The sequence below is a fragment of the Pelmatolapia mariae genome, linkage group LG7 (assembly GCF_036321145.2).
Source record: "Pelmatolapia mariae isolate MD_Pm_ZW linkage group LG7, Pm_UMD_F_2, whole genome shotgun sequence".
Taxonomy (NCBI): Eukaryota; Metazoa; Chordata; class Actinopteri; order Cichliformes; family Cichlidae; genus Pelmatolapia; species Pelmatolapia mariae.
The window spans coordinates 33,950,203-33,968,736 of record NC_086233.1 but is presented as its reverse complement, the minus strand read 5'-3'; the positions used below and the strand labels follow the sequence as shown (position 1 = coordinate 33,968,736).

The 18,534-nt window shown below is 39.5% G+C and overlaps 1 protein-coding gene across 3 annotated transcripts in view; it reads left to right on the top strand.

The window, feature by feature from the left end:
* Positions 1-11,040, top strand: part of whrna (whirlin a) — a 202,363-nt gene extending 191,323 nt beyond the window's left edge. The window contains exons 9-10 of one of the 3 annotated variants that reach the window (XM_063478881.1): positions 3,483-3,605; positions 8,856-11,040. In XM_063478881.1, the coding sequence (XP_063334951.1) occupies positions 3,483-3,605; positions 8,856-9,038 (306 nt within the window). In that variant the 3' untranslated portion in view covers positions 9,039-11,040. The remainder of the gene's footprint in view (positions 1-3,482; positions 3,606-8,855) is intronic. The other 2 variants (XM_063478879.1, XM_063478880.1) reach the window with 2 other exon arrangements.
* Positions 11,041-18,534: the final 7,494 nt, after the last annotated feature.

Genomic DNA, 18,534 nt, shown 5'->3' with positions numbered 1-18,534 from the left:
CTTCTGCTTGTTCCTGAGTGTCAGGCAAGTGGTTGCAGAAAAGAGTGGAGTTATGTGCTCATAAAATCTTGCTCTTAATAAACTTAAGGAAGGCATTTTTAAGTCTTCTCATCTTTATGTCAAACAAAAGACAGCAGAAAGCAGAACTGTGGGGCAGTTACCTGAGTAAGTATATAAGTATGGCTTGAATTCATTCAAGAAAATAGAGTAAACCACTGATCACGTAACTGGATATTTCTCTCTTGCCAGTTTTAAAATGCTGAAACATGTTTTTGTGGGTCTTCCGTTCATGTTCTAAGATAGATGAGTATCTGATGTTGTCCTGGGTAATAGCATTCACAACTTCCTTTCATTGGCACCAAGCAATAATATTCTCTGGGCTATTGAAGTATGTCAGTGGTGTAGGGAATTGTTTTGCTTAAGGTTTTCACTAAGAAGCTCTAGATTGTCATTGTCTCCAAGTTCCAGCATGCTACTGCATAAAAGAGAGAGTTGATTAATGGATGTCCCACATCCATCTCTTCCAAACCACATCCCTACTACACACTCCTTTATGTCAGAAAGGTCACTCATAGACTGATTTTCTTAATCCAAGAGTAAAACAAACAAGTTTTGATAAAGGTTTTGGAAAACAAAAAAAAAATATGAGACAGACAAAAGGAACAAAGTGAGAGGTAGAACATCAAGCATTTAAAGGGCTAGATATTTTACTCTGGAGGTGATGTAGCCCTCACTTATGCAAGGCTAAAATGAGTATGGATGATTGTATAAGCATATCTCTTAGGCCTCAGTCACACAGGCCTACAGGCCTGTAAGCAACCCTTTGGCCACCTGTTTTGGCTGGTCTTCGGTCACATGGAAAAAATCTGTACTACCTGACTGGTTGGCAAGTGGTTGCTGGAGATTGCTAACTGGTGCTGTGTGAAATCCAAAAGGAAACTTCCTTGTGATTGTGTTGGTTGCCTGCAGACATTCGTTTGCATGAAAGAAGCCAACATGCCTGCAAACACTCGTAAAATCCAAATCAGAAATGGAGCACATTGACCTCCAAAGTAAAATGTATGCCTTACTGCTGAAACCAACACATTTCAAAAGGCACAACTTTTACTTTGAAGCCTAATGATGTTCATTTCCAGTTTGTACTGCACTCTTCACAGTTTCACTTCTTCTTAGCAAGCAGTTGGTGAGTGTTTGCAGACAATGCAGGACCTTCAGTGCAAATTACAGGCAACAATAAGGATCTGCTAGCAACCAAAGAAATTGTAAGGAGGTTTTGAATCCTCCATCATAAACCTATTTGCAACCAATTTCACCTTGCAACAGCAATATCCATCTACCACTCACTAACCAGTCAGGGATTACTAATTTTTCCCTAGCGACTGATGGTTTCCAAGGAGTCACTGACTGGTCTCAAGGTTTTTGTGACTTGGGCTTTTGTAGTCAATTTCACATCAACTGCCGGCAGCTAATTGGGGAACACTCACTTTTCCTTAGTGACCAATTGCCAGTTGATTGCCAGGAATATGTATGGCACCATACAAGCCTCCTAAAAACAAGCTCAGGAGAAAAATAGTAACTCCATGTAGCAGTGGAGTGTGGTTTAGAGACTGCAGGTGGAGTATTGCCCAGTAAGTTGATGCAGTTACAAATGGTAACTCATTAGTATCTTACTTATTCTGCAGTTGGATGCTGGAACTTGGCGTTTGAGACAAAGGAATCACAGCGGACAGAAGTCTGTGTTCCTGTGTTATTGTAGTGAAGTTAAGTGGACTTTACCCACCGGGTAAGTGTCATTGGAGCACAGAGTGTGTTTGGCAGATTTGAATAGAAGTTTGGTGATGGCATGAACTAGTCTCTGCGTCTTCTGTGTGCTGAGGGGAACTCATGAGTCGGTGAGGCTATAGTAGCTGAGAGGTTACACTCCTGTATGCAGGTATTTACTGCCACTCCAACAATATAAGTATGCACACACAAATTTAACAAATGTTTGTGGAGCTTAACAGGCAAGGGAACAAAGCAGCCACAACACCCATGAGAATTTCTGCTTATTGAGAGCTTTGGCTATACATGCTGTCGCAGGGAACACACTCAAAGTTGAATTCTGATTGTCAAATTCAACTCAAACCGTTTGACAGTTTGGGGGCGGAAACCAAGGGAGTAATTGAGCCTCTTATGAGCCATCACAAGGCACTGAAATGCACATCTCAGTGACTGACGGCTTCGGTTAACTGTGTTAACACTGTGGCAGCAGAGTGGGTGTCATTTTAAGTTGTAAATTATAAACAGTTCCTTTTGAATGTACTGACAACTATCACGGGACAACTTTGGTTCAGAAGAAATCTAAGAAATGGGCGGTTGCTCTGGCAAGTTCTGAAGTCCCTACTCAGCCATTTTGCATGAGTCTATTTATAGTATATTTCTAGTATAATATCTAATAGTCTAATGTTCTACTGTCTAATAGCCATGATCATAAATATATCAGCAACTGTAGCTGTTAAACCACAGCCAGTACAACCGAAAATATAAACACATGTAGGCTTCATAGTGCTCCTCTTCCCACTGCCTTAAGTTTCTGTGACAAGTGTATATGGAAGAAGTTAATCTTGGTAGAGGAGATGGCAGGACCCAGAGTGCCTTTGTCTTGCCAGTGCTTGAGCTGTGAGGTTGTAGTTATTTTCTTGTTTAGGAGAAGGAGTGTGTTTTTGATCCTTAATAACGTAACCCTTTCCTTAAACTACAAAAACTTCTAAGAGCTGTTGTAGTTTTTCTTTTAGTTCTTGGCAGAAAGTGTAGCTTGTTAAACCTTTGTTTTATTTCTGATTCAACCTCTCTGTCTCCCTTTTTTTTTCTTAAAGCACTTTTATTGTTGATTCCTTGGATACTCTGGGAGTTTATCAGGGATCCAGGCCCAAGTCCTCTTATAACAGAAATAATGGCTCGGTTAACAGGTTTTCAGGATGTCTGAAGTATTCAGTAATCCAGTGATTGTTGTAGTACACCCAAGCCCAAAGCACATTGGAACTTTTAATAGTTAATGTTTTTTAAATCATACAACTTCATGTTATACAGCTTAACCACTACACTGAATCCCTTTAACTCACACTGATCTTGGAACCTGGACATAAAAACCCAAAAACATGTTTCAGATTCATTTATAAAGGAAATAAACACCTATAAATGGAAGGAGGCTGTACAAGACCCGGCATAAACATGACTACATCATGGAAATGGAAATTAAATGTGTTTTATTTTGTCCTCTGACTTGTGAAGGTGCTAAATTGATTGCTCATTCAGAATAAACAAGGGAAACCATTAGGAAGGTCTATGCTCATTGTTGCTCCATTAAAATAGCCAGACATACAGTATAGTACAGTGTAATCCATGCAAATTGCAACAAATCGAAGGCAGATTATCTTATAAAGTTATGAATGTATTTATAAATATGCCTTTCATTTTGTGTTCCTCACTCTCCCTTATTTCAGCCAGGGCTTTTGGAGCCTACCGCTACACTAGTGAGGGTGGCAAAGACTGCCAGCACCCTGGGTATTGCCATTGAAGGTGGAGCCAACACTCGCCAGCCGCTGCCACGAATTGTGACAATACAGGTAAGTCAGGAAGAACATAAAATAACATTGAAAGTTGGACCTGTTATGCTCATTTCCAGTGTATCACTAGTAGAGTAGCTTTCAAAGATTTACAATTCAAAATAATGCATATTTATCTTAAACTGGACCTCACTTACTTATACCGGTTGGTTATGATTTTTGTGCCTGTAAAACAAAATTCATACTTTGAGGAGCCAGCAAAGGTTGCTTGGTTATCTGACTAGGATGCCTCCTGGGTGCCTCCAGGGCAAAGTGTTCTGACCATATCCAATCGAGAGGAGGCCACGTGGTAAATCAAATCAAGGACACACTGGAAAGATTATGTCTCTCAGCTAGCCTAGGAACGGCTAAGGGGTTGGATAGATGGATATTTGATGTACACAGTGCTGTCACTCCAATACATTTTCCACCTGAATGGAGGAACCATATATATGTGGGACTTCTGGACTCACAACCAGAGCTTCAGTGAGATGACCATATTAGGCTATCCCCTCATATACTGAACCAAGAGTAGAATAATCTTTAATATGCATTTAAAATGAACAGTCACCATAATAACACTGCTAAATTCAGTTCTCTGCTTACTCTGCTAACACGCAGTATTTTCATGAGTATTGTCCTCGCGTGGTTGAGCTGTGTTTTTCTTTATCCTTGAAACACTTTTCTGTAATAGTGCCACGTGCACACCTTCCAGCTGGGATCTTGTGTTCTTTAAGGCTTCAGAAGGATTCACACAGCAGCTGAACTCACACTGAGATTTCTGCTAATTTTGTCGTCATTGGGGCTCTACAGAGATGATTACAACATTAATGGCCTACATGTATAAGCCCTAGCTGCCTGGAGATTTTGGTAATTACTTTGTCGGGATGAGGCACTTAGTATTGTGTGTGTGTGTGCGTGTGCGTGTTTGTGTTAAAGGGTAAAGGCAAAGGGCAGAAACAGCAAATTACACAGCACCTTTTTATCTAAAAGGTAGAAGTCATAGGCTCATTTCAAATGTTTAATGTTCAGTTTAATGCTGCGGCTAAATAGAGTTCCAATTATATTTCCTGCAAAGACTTTTTCATTTATAGCATATCTGTCATATTTAAAAATACTCAAAATTCTGAGCTCCCAGCTATGCGGAGTGACAGAAAAATTCTGAAAGCTTTGCTTGAAATGGCAGGTTAGTCACCTCTAAAGAAAGGTATTACTTGTGGCTGTGAATGCATATATCTGTCTGCCATGATAATTTGCAAGCCAACAAATCTTGCTCTAGTTCAGGACTATATGCAACGCTAATCATTTTCTAAACAAAGACAACGAGACAGTTACAATTTTAATATCAGTGCTAGGAGTAGCTACAGACTCCAGTCTACTCTCCAGTCAAAGCTGTCTCTCAGCCTCCCACTCCACAGAGGTGGTGATTGAAATAAAAAAAGGGTGGCTGATTGCAAAGGAAGGGATAAAAGGATTGGAAATCAGCACATTCAAAATCAAATAGCAGACTGGAAGAAAGGACAGCAAGTGTGAGTAAAGGACACAAAAAAGTGAGAGCAGTGTTAATAAGGAGAAGAAGGATGAGGAGGATTTTTACAGATGATAAACTGGAGGTTTGGTGGGTAGATCCTGTATTTGGGTATTTGTGTGGGTGTTTCAAAAGTGATTGTTAGGAGGGTTGCAAAGGGATTTGAAGCACTAGTAGCTGTGCTAGTGCTACAAATCTCCCAGACAAGTATTCTCTACCCTTCAAATGTCTTGCTCTCCCTTTTCTTATGTCTTATGTTCCTTTTTTGTGTTTTCCTCAAAGAAGAACAAAGTTTTGTTTCACATTCATCTCTTTGGTTATTGTACAATCCTCAATAGAAGTTTCATGTTCATTCATTCAGTGAGAGAAAAAAAGACACCAGGTCCTTAATAAACAGGAAAATCTCAGAGAAATTTATAGACCCCTGCGGTGTCATCAGATAGCACTTGTTTTGCTTGAATGGATTTTTCTCCATCATGCATCATCGGGCGTTGTGTTGGTCCATCCTAGGCTCCTGAAGCTCAGCTTATCAGGAGAGCTCTCGCATTAAAGAGATAAACAGTACAAGTCCTATTTTTTATGCATTTTTGCTTAGCTCAAATATTAAACTAAGCTTTTGAAAGAAATGAGCAAGTGGTGTCTTATCACTTTTCAAGACGGCCAGCACTGCAGCTGTTTTGTACTTTCATTCAGCCGCCACTCTGATATGCAAGCCAGCAAGCCTCCCTTCAGCCCCGGATGGTCTGTGATATCGAAGGTTTCATAAGCACAGAGAGCAAGGAAGTTCAACTTAAAAGATGCAACCACTCAAAAGGTTTGACCCCGGACTATTTCTTTTTAACCTCAGACACTTCACCAAGAGAGTAATAAACATGAAAACGTACCTCATTGCAGTGGCTAATAGCAAAGGAAGTAAGTGCTTTTTCTTGCATGGGGAGCCCCAGTGGAGCCATTCAACACAAGGTTAGAGCTCATTTCATGAGAGAAGTTTAACTCAGCTAAAGATAAGTTAAATTATTCATGCAAATCAATTTTTAAAATCAAGTCAAAGTTATTTCTGAGACTCTAATTAGCACATTTTCAGCACAGTGGTTCACTGAGGTTATTACCTTTAAGACAAAACCACAAGCTTTATGATACCATTGCTACATCCCTGAACAATAATGCTATATAGCTTCACAGTTATTTACAGACATTAATAATAAGGCAGCCTTAAGGTCACTTGTAACAAAAGAGAAAGGAGACTTTCCACATGCTCAGGTTTCAAGGTGGAAAAGAAGGCTGTGAAAAGTTTGCTCTGTCACCCGGGGAATGCTAACTCAATGTTATTAGGCCCTTGAGCAAGGCACACAACCTCAGTACTTCTCACAGTCAAGACCAAGCATCAGAATGATAAACTTGCTCTGGAAATAAAAAAAAAATGTTTTTAGCTTTCCACTTGGCATCCACCTCACCCAGGGGAAAAATGCAGGCATCACATCAGAGCAGGTACCCTGTACAATGCACACTCTCTGCAGTATTGAAAGTAAACACTGTGGAGTCATAATACGGCAAACCACTGGCTTATGTGTTTCGTATCTCTCTGGGCACCGGGGCTGTCATCTTAGGTCACTTCAATCACAAATACAGAGGATGAAGTGACGACAAAAACACTGCTGCTGGCTGGCCTTTCCACTTGTTATCAGTCCCCATCACCGCTCATTGAAGCGACAGCTCTTTATCACAGCCATCTTCACATTATGATGACCAAGTGCTCCCCTAACACTGAGTAATTGTTGTAGCTTAAATAACCAACATGATGATGCAGCCCTTGTCTGGAAAGAAATATTGATGTTTTTAGCTCTCATAGTCACATATAATGAGGTCACCTAGCAGGGTCACAGGAAGAAAGACATAAAACTGGTGTTTTTTTGTTGTTTTTCTTTAAGAAGAAATACTATTTTCAAAATGCATCCTGTTATGTTTGACTTTAAAGAATTATTTTTGGATTTTGATGCCCTTAACATCAAAGCTCTGCAATAATTTTGTAATAGTGAGGTAATAAGCTGGTGACAAAAAGGTAATCATGTACAGCAGAACAGTCTTTACCTAAACTCAGATAAAGTGAATAACAGCACACCCTGACTGCACCAGCCTCTCCAACAATTCATAATGTAGAAGCTCCTCAGAAAGTCCAAGGCATTTATCTGACATCTGAACTCCTATTTTAATCAAGCACCTGCAAAATGAACAAGTTTCATCAATGGTCCCAAACACTCCATTGACAGTATCCCAGTGATAGATACCACATATCCTGAGTCCATTTGCCAGCAAGCTGAGGTGTGTTAGCTGGCACAAGATGAAGCTACACAGTATTAGACAGGTCGTTCTAATGTTCTGGCTATCAAATATGTAAAAGAGTAGAAATGTGTCAAAAACAGAAAATAATAGCCAAGAATGCGATGAAGCAAAGCCATTTAGTATAGTGGTGAAATAATTTCATAATAATGTGGATACATACTAACAATTATATTAATTTGTGAAGTTGGATTTGGTTATAAATAAAAAATGTAAGAAATTATGAAGGTATAAGTTTATAAACTGAATATTATAATTATGCCCTTTATCCTCTCATATTTCAAACTTACCTATTATTAATACCAAGCTACTATTACTTTATTACTTTAGACTGAGATTCTTGAGTGCACCTAATAGCTGACTGCATGACACTGGAAGCTGGTATTTATATCACAAAACATGCACTAAACAGTAACAGGGACAGTTTGTAGAAAACAAAGACCATGAAATCATGTCATGTGTCTTGTGCATGCAGAGTGTTTTATACATTTGTATTAATATTTTTATAATGTTTTCAACTTTTTTGATAGAAAAACATCTTAATGCCTGTATTTTATTTGATTGGGTGTGTTTATGCTGATTAAATACTTTTTTTCATATTTTTGCTGCCTTATTTACATTTTATTTGGTACCGAAACAATTTAAATGACTTTGGTGTAAGTGAACAACAGTAATTATAATCAACTCTAGGAAGCTTTTTAAACCTGGTAAGGTAAGTGGTAAAGTAATCCTGTTTGGCAGGTTAGAAACAAATATATTCTGGCTGGCTGAAAAGTAAAGCCAGTTTAAATCACTTTCATAAACTGTGACCATATAACAAAGCAAGATACACCAAATGATAAATAAATGTTGCTTGTTTTTTGGAATAGACTTGAATCTGAAGCTTTTGTGTGGCTTAATTATCTAAAATAATGCCTTTTTTATTCATATTTATTAAGTATTACATATATAACCTCATGTATAATTTGACTTGACTTTGAATTATTAGTCATTATGGAGATTTAAAGGCCAATTTCAAGATTATGTCTCTGTCATTCTTTTTTTTAGAAGTTAAAATTCATATAAATAACACTTTCAGACTGCAAGGCTTGTCCAAGGCTGCCAATTCTGCATTTGCTGGCAAATATCATTCACAAAAATATTATCCAGGAGGAAAAAGAAGAGTATTCACAGTGCAGCTTCAGGTCCAGAAAATTCACAGACAAAAATTTAACGAATTTATTCCTGAATTTTATTTTACCATTATTACCTTAGAGGAATTTCTGTTCTCTTTGACTCTTTTAAGAACAAATATATTAGTACAAGTGGTTCCCACAAGAGGACGATTTATTTTGGATTTAATCATGGCGGGTTTTATATAAGATCTCCCTAAAATTCCCCTCTCTTTCTCTGTCTGTTTCTCTCAGAGGGGTGGTTCAGCTCATAACTGCGGCCAACTGAAGGTGGGACAGATTATACTGGAGGTAAACGGGGTTTCCCTGAGGGGCCGCGAGCACAGAGACGCAGCGCGCCTCATCGCCGAGGCCTTCAAGACCAAAGACAGAGACTACGTGGACTTCTTGGTGACTGAGTTCAATGTGGCACTATAGCTGAGTGGAAGAGGAGGGAGTACGATGACGAAGGTAGCACCAAGAGAAGAGGACTTCAAGGGGGTGATGATGCAGAAGTATTCAAGTATTCTATTGATTTATATGGCACAACTCTTGGATAAACCTAAACAAACCACCAACTGATCTGAGCCCTTCTCCTTTCTCGGAAAACCCACTCTTGAATTTACAAGGCATTACTTTCACCGTGGACTTTGTCCAGGATTCTCCTCAACTTGTTACCTCCCCACTGTGAGACATTATGCGCTGCAGTGGAAAACCTGTACCTTTTGTGTTAAACCGTGTGGATTTCTGGAACTTCTCGTAACACTCCCATGTCTCATGCTAACTTTATTTTACTTACTTTCTGCTTTTAACTGAGAGACAACTGCACATCTAAGATAAACTGATTGCTTGGCTTTACAAGTTTGGATTTGTATATGTAAAAATGGACAAATGTAGATACAGATGCATATATAATGTACACATAAAAGTACTCCTATAGAATTAAAAAAGAACCTGTAACCTCTGTCGCATCATCTATATATCTAAATATATCTGAAATATGGTGATGATTTCAGGACAATACATGAATCCACAAATTTTACCAGAATAACAGTGACCATCATCAAAATACCATCCTTTCACAAAGAGGAAATGGGGGGGGGATCTTGTCATACTGACAAAAATAGAAATAAAATACTGATATTTGTTTACTCCGACATGAACTCTGACTTTGCACTTACACACCTCTCTTTATGTCTGTGTTTAAAACTCTGCCTTCACATTAGGACAGCCAAATTGGAAAATATTATCCATCCACAGTACAATATGCAAAAACGGGATTCTGCATCATATTCAAAACCTCTGTGGAGGACTTCTACTGTGTTTTATTATATCCAATATCATAATTTAATTGGTATGTTTTTCTCTCCTGAATTAGGTTATTATAGTGACTTGATTGGAGCTCATAAATGCTACTTGTTAACTGGGTGAACAGTAGTAGCGTTTACTGCTCAGGGGCCAATAGAAATAACAAACAGCTGGTGTATCAGCCAAAACAACATTGCTATCTAGAGCTGTCAGCCAATAATTAGACATTTTTCCATCATTGCACGATGTAAAAATGTTAGTTGTGAGAATGTTAGAGTCATATCAGACTCTAAACACATCATAATTAGATTTGGACATAACAGCAGCGTGCCATAAAAAGAGTTGGTTGCACTGCTGTAGGAGTGAGCCAAGGGCTCCGAGTGCCTGCTGCTTAACGTTTGATTACTCCCAACATTTAAAACTGATTTGATCTTAATTGTTTTTAAATGCACTTTTTTATAGACCAATGACTGTGACAATTATGTTGTTTATCTTTGACTCCTTCACAATAAAAGTCGCTCTTTGTTTCACCTTTTTAATGGTGTTAGCATCTGAAAGAGAAAATGTTCACTTTGCCTTAGGAGTAATTTACATCAGCAAGATGATCATTACTTAATATGAACAGTGTTGGGGAGTAACGGAATACATGTACCGCCGTTACGTATTTAAAATACAAAATATGAGTAACTGTATTCCGTTACAGTTACCGTTTAAAAAGGTGGTATTTAGAATACAGTTACTTTGCTGAAATAAATGGATTACACGGCGGTATTTTCCTGTTTCATATTGTGGCGGGTCAGGACTGTTTGGGTTTTGTTTGACAGCTATTTTCTGTTATTCCAGGCGGCAGCGTTACGGTTGCCATGGTTACAGGGCGACGCGCTCTCTCTGCGACTGTGTGTTTCCTGGGTGAGAGAGCGCCTTTTTGTTGTTGTTGTTGTGCTAAGCTATGCCGAGCAGTTGGGTTAGCGGCTGTGTGTTTCTGTTGGAAATTAAACGGCTGTGCTCCCTGGAAACTCTGGGAAGCAAGACCAAACGACACCTCTGTCTCCTCCTTGTCTGAGCTCGCCACAATATGTTTGGCTATACCCTCTATTTTTGGTAATTCCATGCCAGTGGAAACCCAAACAAAACATGCATTAAGACGCCCTAATGCCCGTGTCTCAATCTCGCGTCTCATAATGACGTGAAGAAATATTTTTTAAAATGATTTAATATGAAGGCAATAGGCAGAATGCTACAGGCATAGCCCTAAAGAATGTAGCCTCATGGGCAGTGTAGTCCGTGCTGCAGGGAGAATGGACTGCCATACCCGTTATGTGTCTGTGAGCGCGAGGAGGGAGAAAAAGGAGAGTGGAAAAGTACGAGTTGTCATCGAGCAGAAACGGGAGCTGGAAGCATGTAAATATAATAATAACCACTGCAGCCAAGAAGAGTGCCTGACGAGCCCAGTTGTAAGTAAGCTATTAAGACTCGACTGTACACTGTGTTCGTGTTTTCCTCCGAAACAATAAGTTCCGTTGGAGCAGCCTTTCAATGCCTCTCTCTGTCTCTCGCCTCTCTCGCTAGCAAAGTTGACCCACACAACAAAGTAAAGCTATTTTTCGGCTACGAGCCCGACACAAACCCCACGTAGAGGTCCCTTTACTACGGTTCGGAGCCGCGGACCTTCAGTAATAGTAATAAATCACACAGCAATAGTACATTCACGTAGTTGTAAAAAGCATGATAATATATTAAGTAATCCAAAGTATTCAGAATACGTTACTCTCATTGAGTAACGTAACAGAGTACGTTACAAAATACATTTTCGGACATGTATTCTGTAATCTGTATTGGAATACATTTTAAAAGTAACCTTCCGGGGGGCGCTAGTGAGCAGTGGTAGGATGTAGACGTGCTTTTCGGAGCTCTCCACCAAAACTCAGATTTTTACTGAACACCACCATATATTCTTACACAGGCGGATATTTTCTGCGGGTGCATATTTCCAGGCTGATCTACGCTGTCCATTTTTGCGCAATGAGACCGAAAACGAACCCTCCGAGCAAGAATAAAACCATCGAGGGCTATGTTAGCAACACTGCTAGCGGGGCTAATGCTAGCACCAGTAGCCCTAACGAACCAGAGGCTGGCCCCCACGAAGACAGAACCTACACCCTATGCAAGGAGATGTGTCGGGAAATGGCCACGTCTATAATGGGGAAGATTGATGAGCGGTTTGATACTTTTGAGGCTAGATTTCAGTCGCTCCTTTCGGAGCAGAAAGAGATGAAAAACCGCATGGAAAGTCAAGAACAAGCGACGTGCCTTGGACGAGCGCATAGAAGCGCTAGAAGCCAAATGTTCGGACCTAACTCAGCACGCCAACCAACTTAAAACCAAACTCCAGGACTTAGAGGCCCGCTCTCGCAGACACAATATCAAAATTGTCGGCATACCTGAAGACGAGGAAAAAGGTATGCCCACTGACTTTGTCTCTAGGCTTATCCCGGAGTTGCTGGGAAAGGAGCACTTTCCACATCCGATAAAAGTTGATCGTGCACACCGCGCACTACAAGCGAAACCAACTGCTGGTGCTAAACCACGCACTATCCTGGCCCGCATTCATCATTTTCAGGAGAAGGAGCTGATCCTGCGTCGCTGCAGGATGCAAAAAGGCTGCGAGTATAAAGGAAACAGGGTGATGATATTTCCAGACTACACCAGCGAAGTGATGAACCAGCGTCGCGCTTTTAGTGATGTGATGCAAACCCTGCGCAGCGATGGAATCAAGCACACACTACGTTACCCGGCAAGGCTCTATGTATACTGGCGTGACGGACAAGCACCGTCAATCTTCAACGACGCAGATGAGGCGGCACGCTGCATTAAAGGACACGGGTCGGCTATGAGAAATTAAGGTCTCAGTGTAAGGTAACTGTAGTGGTTCTGACTGCAGGAATGCCTGAGCAATATTAAGACTTCTAACTTTAAAAGACACCATGCTGAGAACTGGCTTTGGACTTTCAAGTACAACACTATACCAACAACTTTAGATGAGACATCCTTACTGGTGTAACATTTTCTCAGTGAATGATGTTTGCTTTTTCTATTACATGGTGGTGGTAATACACAGCATTTTTATGTTTTTATTCTGAGTGGTGGGTGTGAAGATATCTTGCCATTTGCCCGGCAGCTCCCTTCGACGTGAAGAGGGGATGTTATGCGTCAGGTTCCGGGGGACGTGTTTTTTGGGGAAGGGGTGGGTTATGTTTTGATTTGTTCTTGTTCTACAGCTCAGGTGCACTAGTTTCATCGCTGCCAGTTTATGACTTTCGGTCATTTTGTATGAACAATGTCACACCTTATCATTTTTCCTTTTTTTTTTCCATTTTTCCCCACTATAATGGCCAGGTCACAGGCTAGTATACAAATGGGAAACAGGGATTTGCAGCTTGTATCATGGAATGTTAGAGGGCTTGGTTCAGTTGTCAAAAGGGGTAAAGTATTTAAACATTTGAAATCTCTTTGTGCAGATGTAATTCTTCTGCAAGAAACCCACATAAAATCTACAATGCGGCATGTTTTAAAATGTAACTGGATATCTCAAATATATCAGTCACCCTTTACATCACATGCCAGGGGGGTAGCCATACTATTTAAGAAAAATGTCCCATTTCAACTAAAATCTGTGATCAACGATCCCCAGGGACGATACATAATGGTTTCAGGGATGATAGCTTCACTCCCATTAACCCTACTAAATATTTACGGTCCAAATACAGATGAGCCTGTGTTTTTCAGAAAGGTGTTTGACTTGCTTCCAGATGATACTGACGCAAATATAGTAATAGCAGGAGATTGGAACTGCTATTTAGACCCTTACCTTGATCGGCTGTCACCACGCCCTCCCCCAGAGATTGCCTCTGTGCGGCTTCTGAGTAATCTTTCTAAAGCTAGAAATTTAGTAGACATTTGGAGACTTCAACATCCCACTGATAAAGATTACTCCTTTTACTCTGGCGTCCACAAATCCTACAGTCGAATTGATTATTTTTTGGTCAGTTCAAGCCTTATTTCACAAATTTCAAATTCCAGATATCATAATATTTTGATTTCTGATCACAGTCCCACATCCATATCATTGAGTCTTAATCTGCCTAAAGAGAACTATTCCTGGTGTTTCAATCCAACCCTTCTCAGTGATGAAAAGTTTATTAAATATATTACACCCAAACTCAAGGGTTTTCTTGACTCAAATGACAACGGAGAGGTCTCTGATTCAACATTGTGGGAAACATTAAAAGTCGTAATGCGTGGCGAAATTATTTCCTATAGCTCAGCCCTCAAAAAGGAGAAGATGAAGCGACTTTCTGAAATTAATAGTGCCATTCCTCGTCTAGAAAGGGCTTACCAGAATTCTAAATCACCTGAGGATTACAGAGAAATATTAAAACTCAAATATGAATACAATGCAATTATGAGTGACCAGGTTACCAATCTACTACTGAAGCTGAAACATAAACATTTTGAGATAGGAGACAAACCCGGTAAATTGCTAGCGCAACAACTAAAAGGAACGCAAGCTTCGAGAGCAATTCACAAAATAAGATCCAAATCGGGTGCTTTTCTAACAAACCCTATAGAAATTAATAGGCGCTTCAGAGAGTTCTATCAGGAATTGTACTCTTCCCAGCTGAATGTAACACAATCTGCTTTAAATGACTTTTTTGATTCTCTCAGTCTGCCCAGGCTAAATGAAGCTGCCAGAGATCAACTCGATTCGGACTTCACATTGCAAGAAGTGGTAGCTGCTATTAAGTCATTTGCATCTGGGAAGGCTTCAGGCCCTGACGGTTTTGGCATAGAATTTTATAAGAAATTTTGTGATGGTCTTGCTCCATTCTTGCTTAGGATGATGCGTGATTCTCAAAACAGGGGCGTACTACCCCAAACTCTGTACGAAGCAAATATTTCGTTAATCTTGAAGAAAGGCAGAGATGACTCTGATCCTGCTAACTTCAGGCCAATTGCTCTTCAGAATTTTGATCGAAAGGTGATAACCAAAATTTTAGCAACTAGACTGAACAAGTACTTGACCTCCATTATTCACCCTGATCAAACGGGATTTATCCCTGGCAGACTTTCTTTTTTCAATGTTAGACGTCTTCTCGACACCATCTATTCGGACCATGGTAGTTCGGGAGGAGCAGCAATTTTAGCTCTTGATGCACACAAAGCCTTTGATCAGGTTGAGTGGTTTTATATGTTCGAATCATTACGGAAGTTTGGGTTCGGTGAAATATTTATATCTTGGGTAAAATTAGTATACGCAAATCCAATCTGTTCAGTTCTCACAAATGGAGAGAGGTCGGCGCCATTTCCTTTGCAGCGCTCTGTTCAACAGGGCTGCCCCCTGTCCCCTGCTTTATTTGCTCTGTCATTAGAGCCCCTTGCGATTAAGATAAGAGCGCATCCAAAAATACAAGGGCTCTTGGTCGGAGGGGTTGAAACTGTTATTAGTTTGTACGCAGACGATGTACTATTATACCTGCGTAATGCAGAAGAATCTGTACCATCTCTTCTTAATCTGGTCACCTCATTTAGCAAAATTTCAGTATATACAATTAACTGGGTTAAAAGTGAACTTATGCCTTTATCTAAAACCGGTTTGCCAAGTTTTCTTGGTAATATTCAATTCAAAATAGTTAACGACCATCTCACATATCTTGGATTAACTGTTCCTAAAGATCCCAAATTAATTTTTAGCTTGAACTTTGCTGAATTCTTATCAACATTAAAGCATAACATCGAGTCATGGAAAATTCTTCTCCTATCTATGGTCGGTCGTATAAATTCCATAAAAATGGTCTCTCTTCCTAGATTTCTGTATCTTTGCCAAAACCTTCCTATTTATCACACTTCCTCTTTCTTTAAGGATTTGGACTCAATTATTACTTCTTACATATGGAACAACAAGAATCCTAGGATTTCAAAACTACATCTACATAAATCCAAACTGGAGGGAGGTCTGAGTTTACCGATATTTAAACATTATTACTGGGCTGCAAATCTGAGAGCCTTGACCTTCTGGCACCAGACATCCCCAGATCTTGGTAATTCCAACATCCCCCTTTGGGTTAAAATGGAGGCTGACATTGTAAGGGACTCCTCTCTAGAGGCCCTGCTTTTCTCAAAAGTAGGGAGGGCGGAGAGTCTTAAGAAACTGGGGTTTGTTCCGAAACAATCTGTGCGGATTTTAAACCAAATTAGAGGTTTTTTTAAACTGCCAAACTCCTCTGTGCAAGCACCAATATGCGATAACCATGCCTTTTTGCCTCCTTGGGATGATAAATCCTACTATGTTTGGAAGGAGAAGGGCTTAATCAAATTCAAAGATCTTTATATAGATGGAAAATTTGCATCATTTAATCAGCTTAAGCAGAAGTTCGATTTACCGCATTCACATTTTTATCGTTACCTACAAATCAGGCATTTTATGCAATCCAATATGAAGAATTATCAAGATGTTCCGCATGAACATAACCTTTTTGAGGTCCTCCTGAGCCCTCCTTACTCCAAACATTTGATTTCTACAATTGTGCATTTGTTTGATGACAGCATTGAAGTGCAGACTACGAGGATGAGAGACGCTTGGGGAGAGGAATTGGGTATGGAAATATCTGAATCAATATGGGACAAATGCCTATCAAAAATTCATTCCTGCTCTATTAACAGCAGACATCAATTAATACAATTTAAAATTGTCCATTGGCTACATTATTCCAAGGTTCGGCTACACAAAATTTATCCTTCAACTTCCCCTATATGTGACAGATGTAAAACATCAGAGAGCACATTGGCTCACGCTTTCTGGCATTGTCCCTTATTGACCAATTTTTGGTCCAAAATATTTGATTGGTACTCTAAAGCTTATGGGATCTCCATCTCACCCAATCCAGAAATTGCAGTTTTTGGCTGTGTACGTTCCAGAACTATCCCTGCGACTGTGCGGGTGCCAATTGATCTCGGAATGATGATTGCGAAAAGACTTATTCTAAAAGAATGGAAGTCCGCTGCTCCTCCCTCCTTCAGTGTCTGGCTTAATGACATGTTATCAGTCATTCAGCTGGAAAAGGTTCGATACCTGCAAACACCTGCAGCAAATGTTTTTTCAAAATCCTGGACTCCGTTTTGTACTCACCTTGAGAAGGCTCACGTTGTATAAACATGTACCATGGCACTGCAATTTCCCTGTTTATTGCATATTCATGACATTTAATTCATTATGTATGCTGGTAGTTTTAATTTTAATGTTTTCTTTCTTTTTTTGACTTTCTTTATTGATTATCATTATTGTGCTATTTCTTGTCCTATCATCTCAGCGCCTGAGCTGTATTTGTTCGTTGATGGGGTTTTCTATGCTGAAAAATTAAAATAAAATATTGAAAAAAAAAAAAAAAAAAGTAACCTTCCCAACACTGAATATGAATATGAATCAAAGCCGCCCTACGGATTAACATAGCCTGTAAAACTGCAAATACATACTTTAGATTTTTAAACAAAGGTGTAAGATTCCAGCTTTAAAGACTATAGCATTGCTACAGTTTATCTACACACTCATAAATCAGACCTTACTTCCGCAAGTAACAAAATACAAATACCTCATTATTGCACTTAAATAGAATTTTCAAGTATCTGTACATTACTTCAATATTTATTTTCACGTTCTACTATTTAAGTACTGATGGTGGAATTGAACTCAGGACCTTCTTGCTGTGCAGCAACAGTGCTAACCACTGTGCTGCCCTAAACAGTTAATATTTAATATTCAAATGAATGACTAAAAAGGCACTGATCTAATTAATATCAAACTTAATACAACCAAAAACAAATAAGTACATAATAAACAGCCAAACAAAATTTAAAACACTTGATACTTGCAGTAGTTGGCAAAGTTTCTTTTTATCCAGATTGATAGTAGAAGGCTTTCAAAACAGTCTCTGATGGTGTCTGAGGAACTGGAACAGGTCTTGGATTCAATGTGCTGGAGGACTTGCATGTTGTTCTTCAGATGCTCGGTGTAGATTAGCGTTCTTTCCTTGCAGTCTGAAAGCAAATACAAAGCACAATAAAGCAAACTGCCCATTTCAAAAGCAAATATACAATCTTACATCTAATAGAGCTGACACAATTAATCGTATAATGATTTACAATTGTGATGCATTGCAATGCGGACATAAAGCATTCTTAATCCATTCAGAAGAAACTAATCGATTATTAAATACAGTCCCGATCAAAAGTTTTAGACCACTTGAAAAATGGCAAAAAATCATCTTTTGCATGGTTGGATCTTAACAAGGTTCCAACAACATGCAACAAGCAGAAATGAGAGTGAGACAAAACATTTAACTTACATTTTACAAACTTAAAATGGGACAGGCTGTTTTACAGCTGATCAAATGTTTAGGACCACATGCCTTTAAAAGGCCAAATCTGTGCAAAACTGTCATTGTCATTTTCTGTCAGGTCGTCAGACTGTCAGGATGTTCTGATGGCAAAAGCAAAAACACTTTCCTTTTTGAACATGGTCGGCTTGTTGAACTGCATAAGTAGGGTCTCTCACAGCGTGCCATTGCTGCTG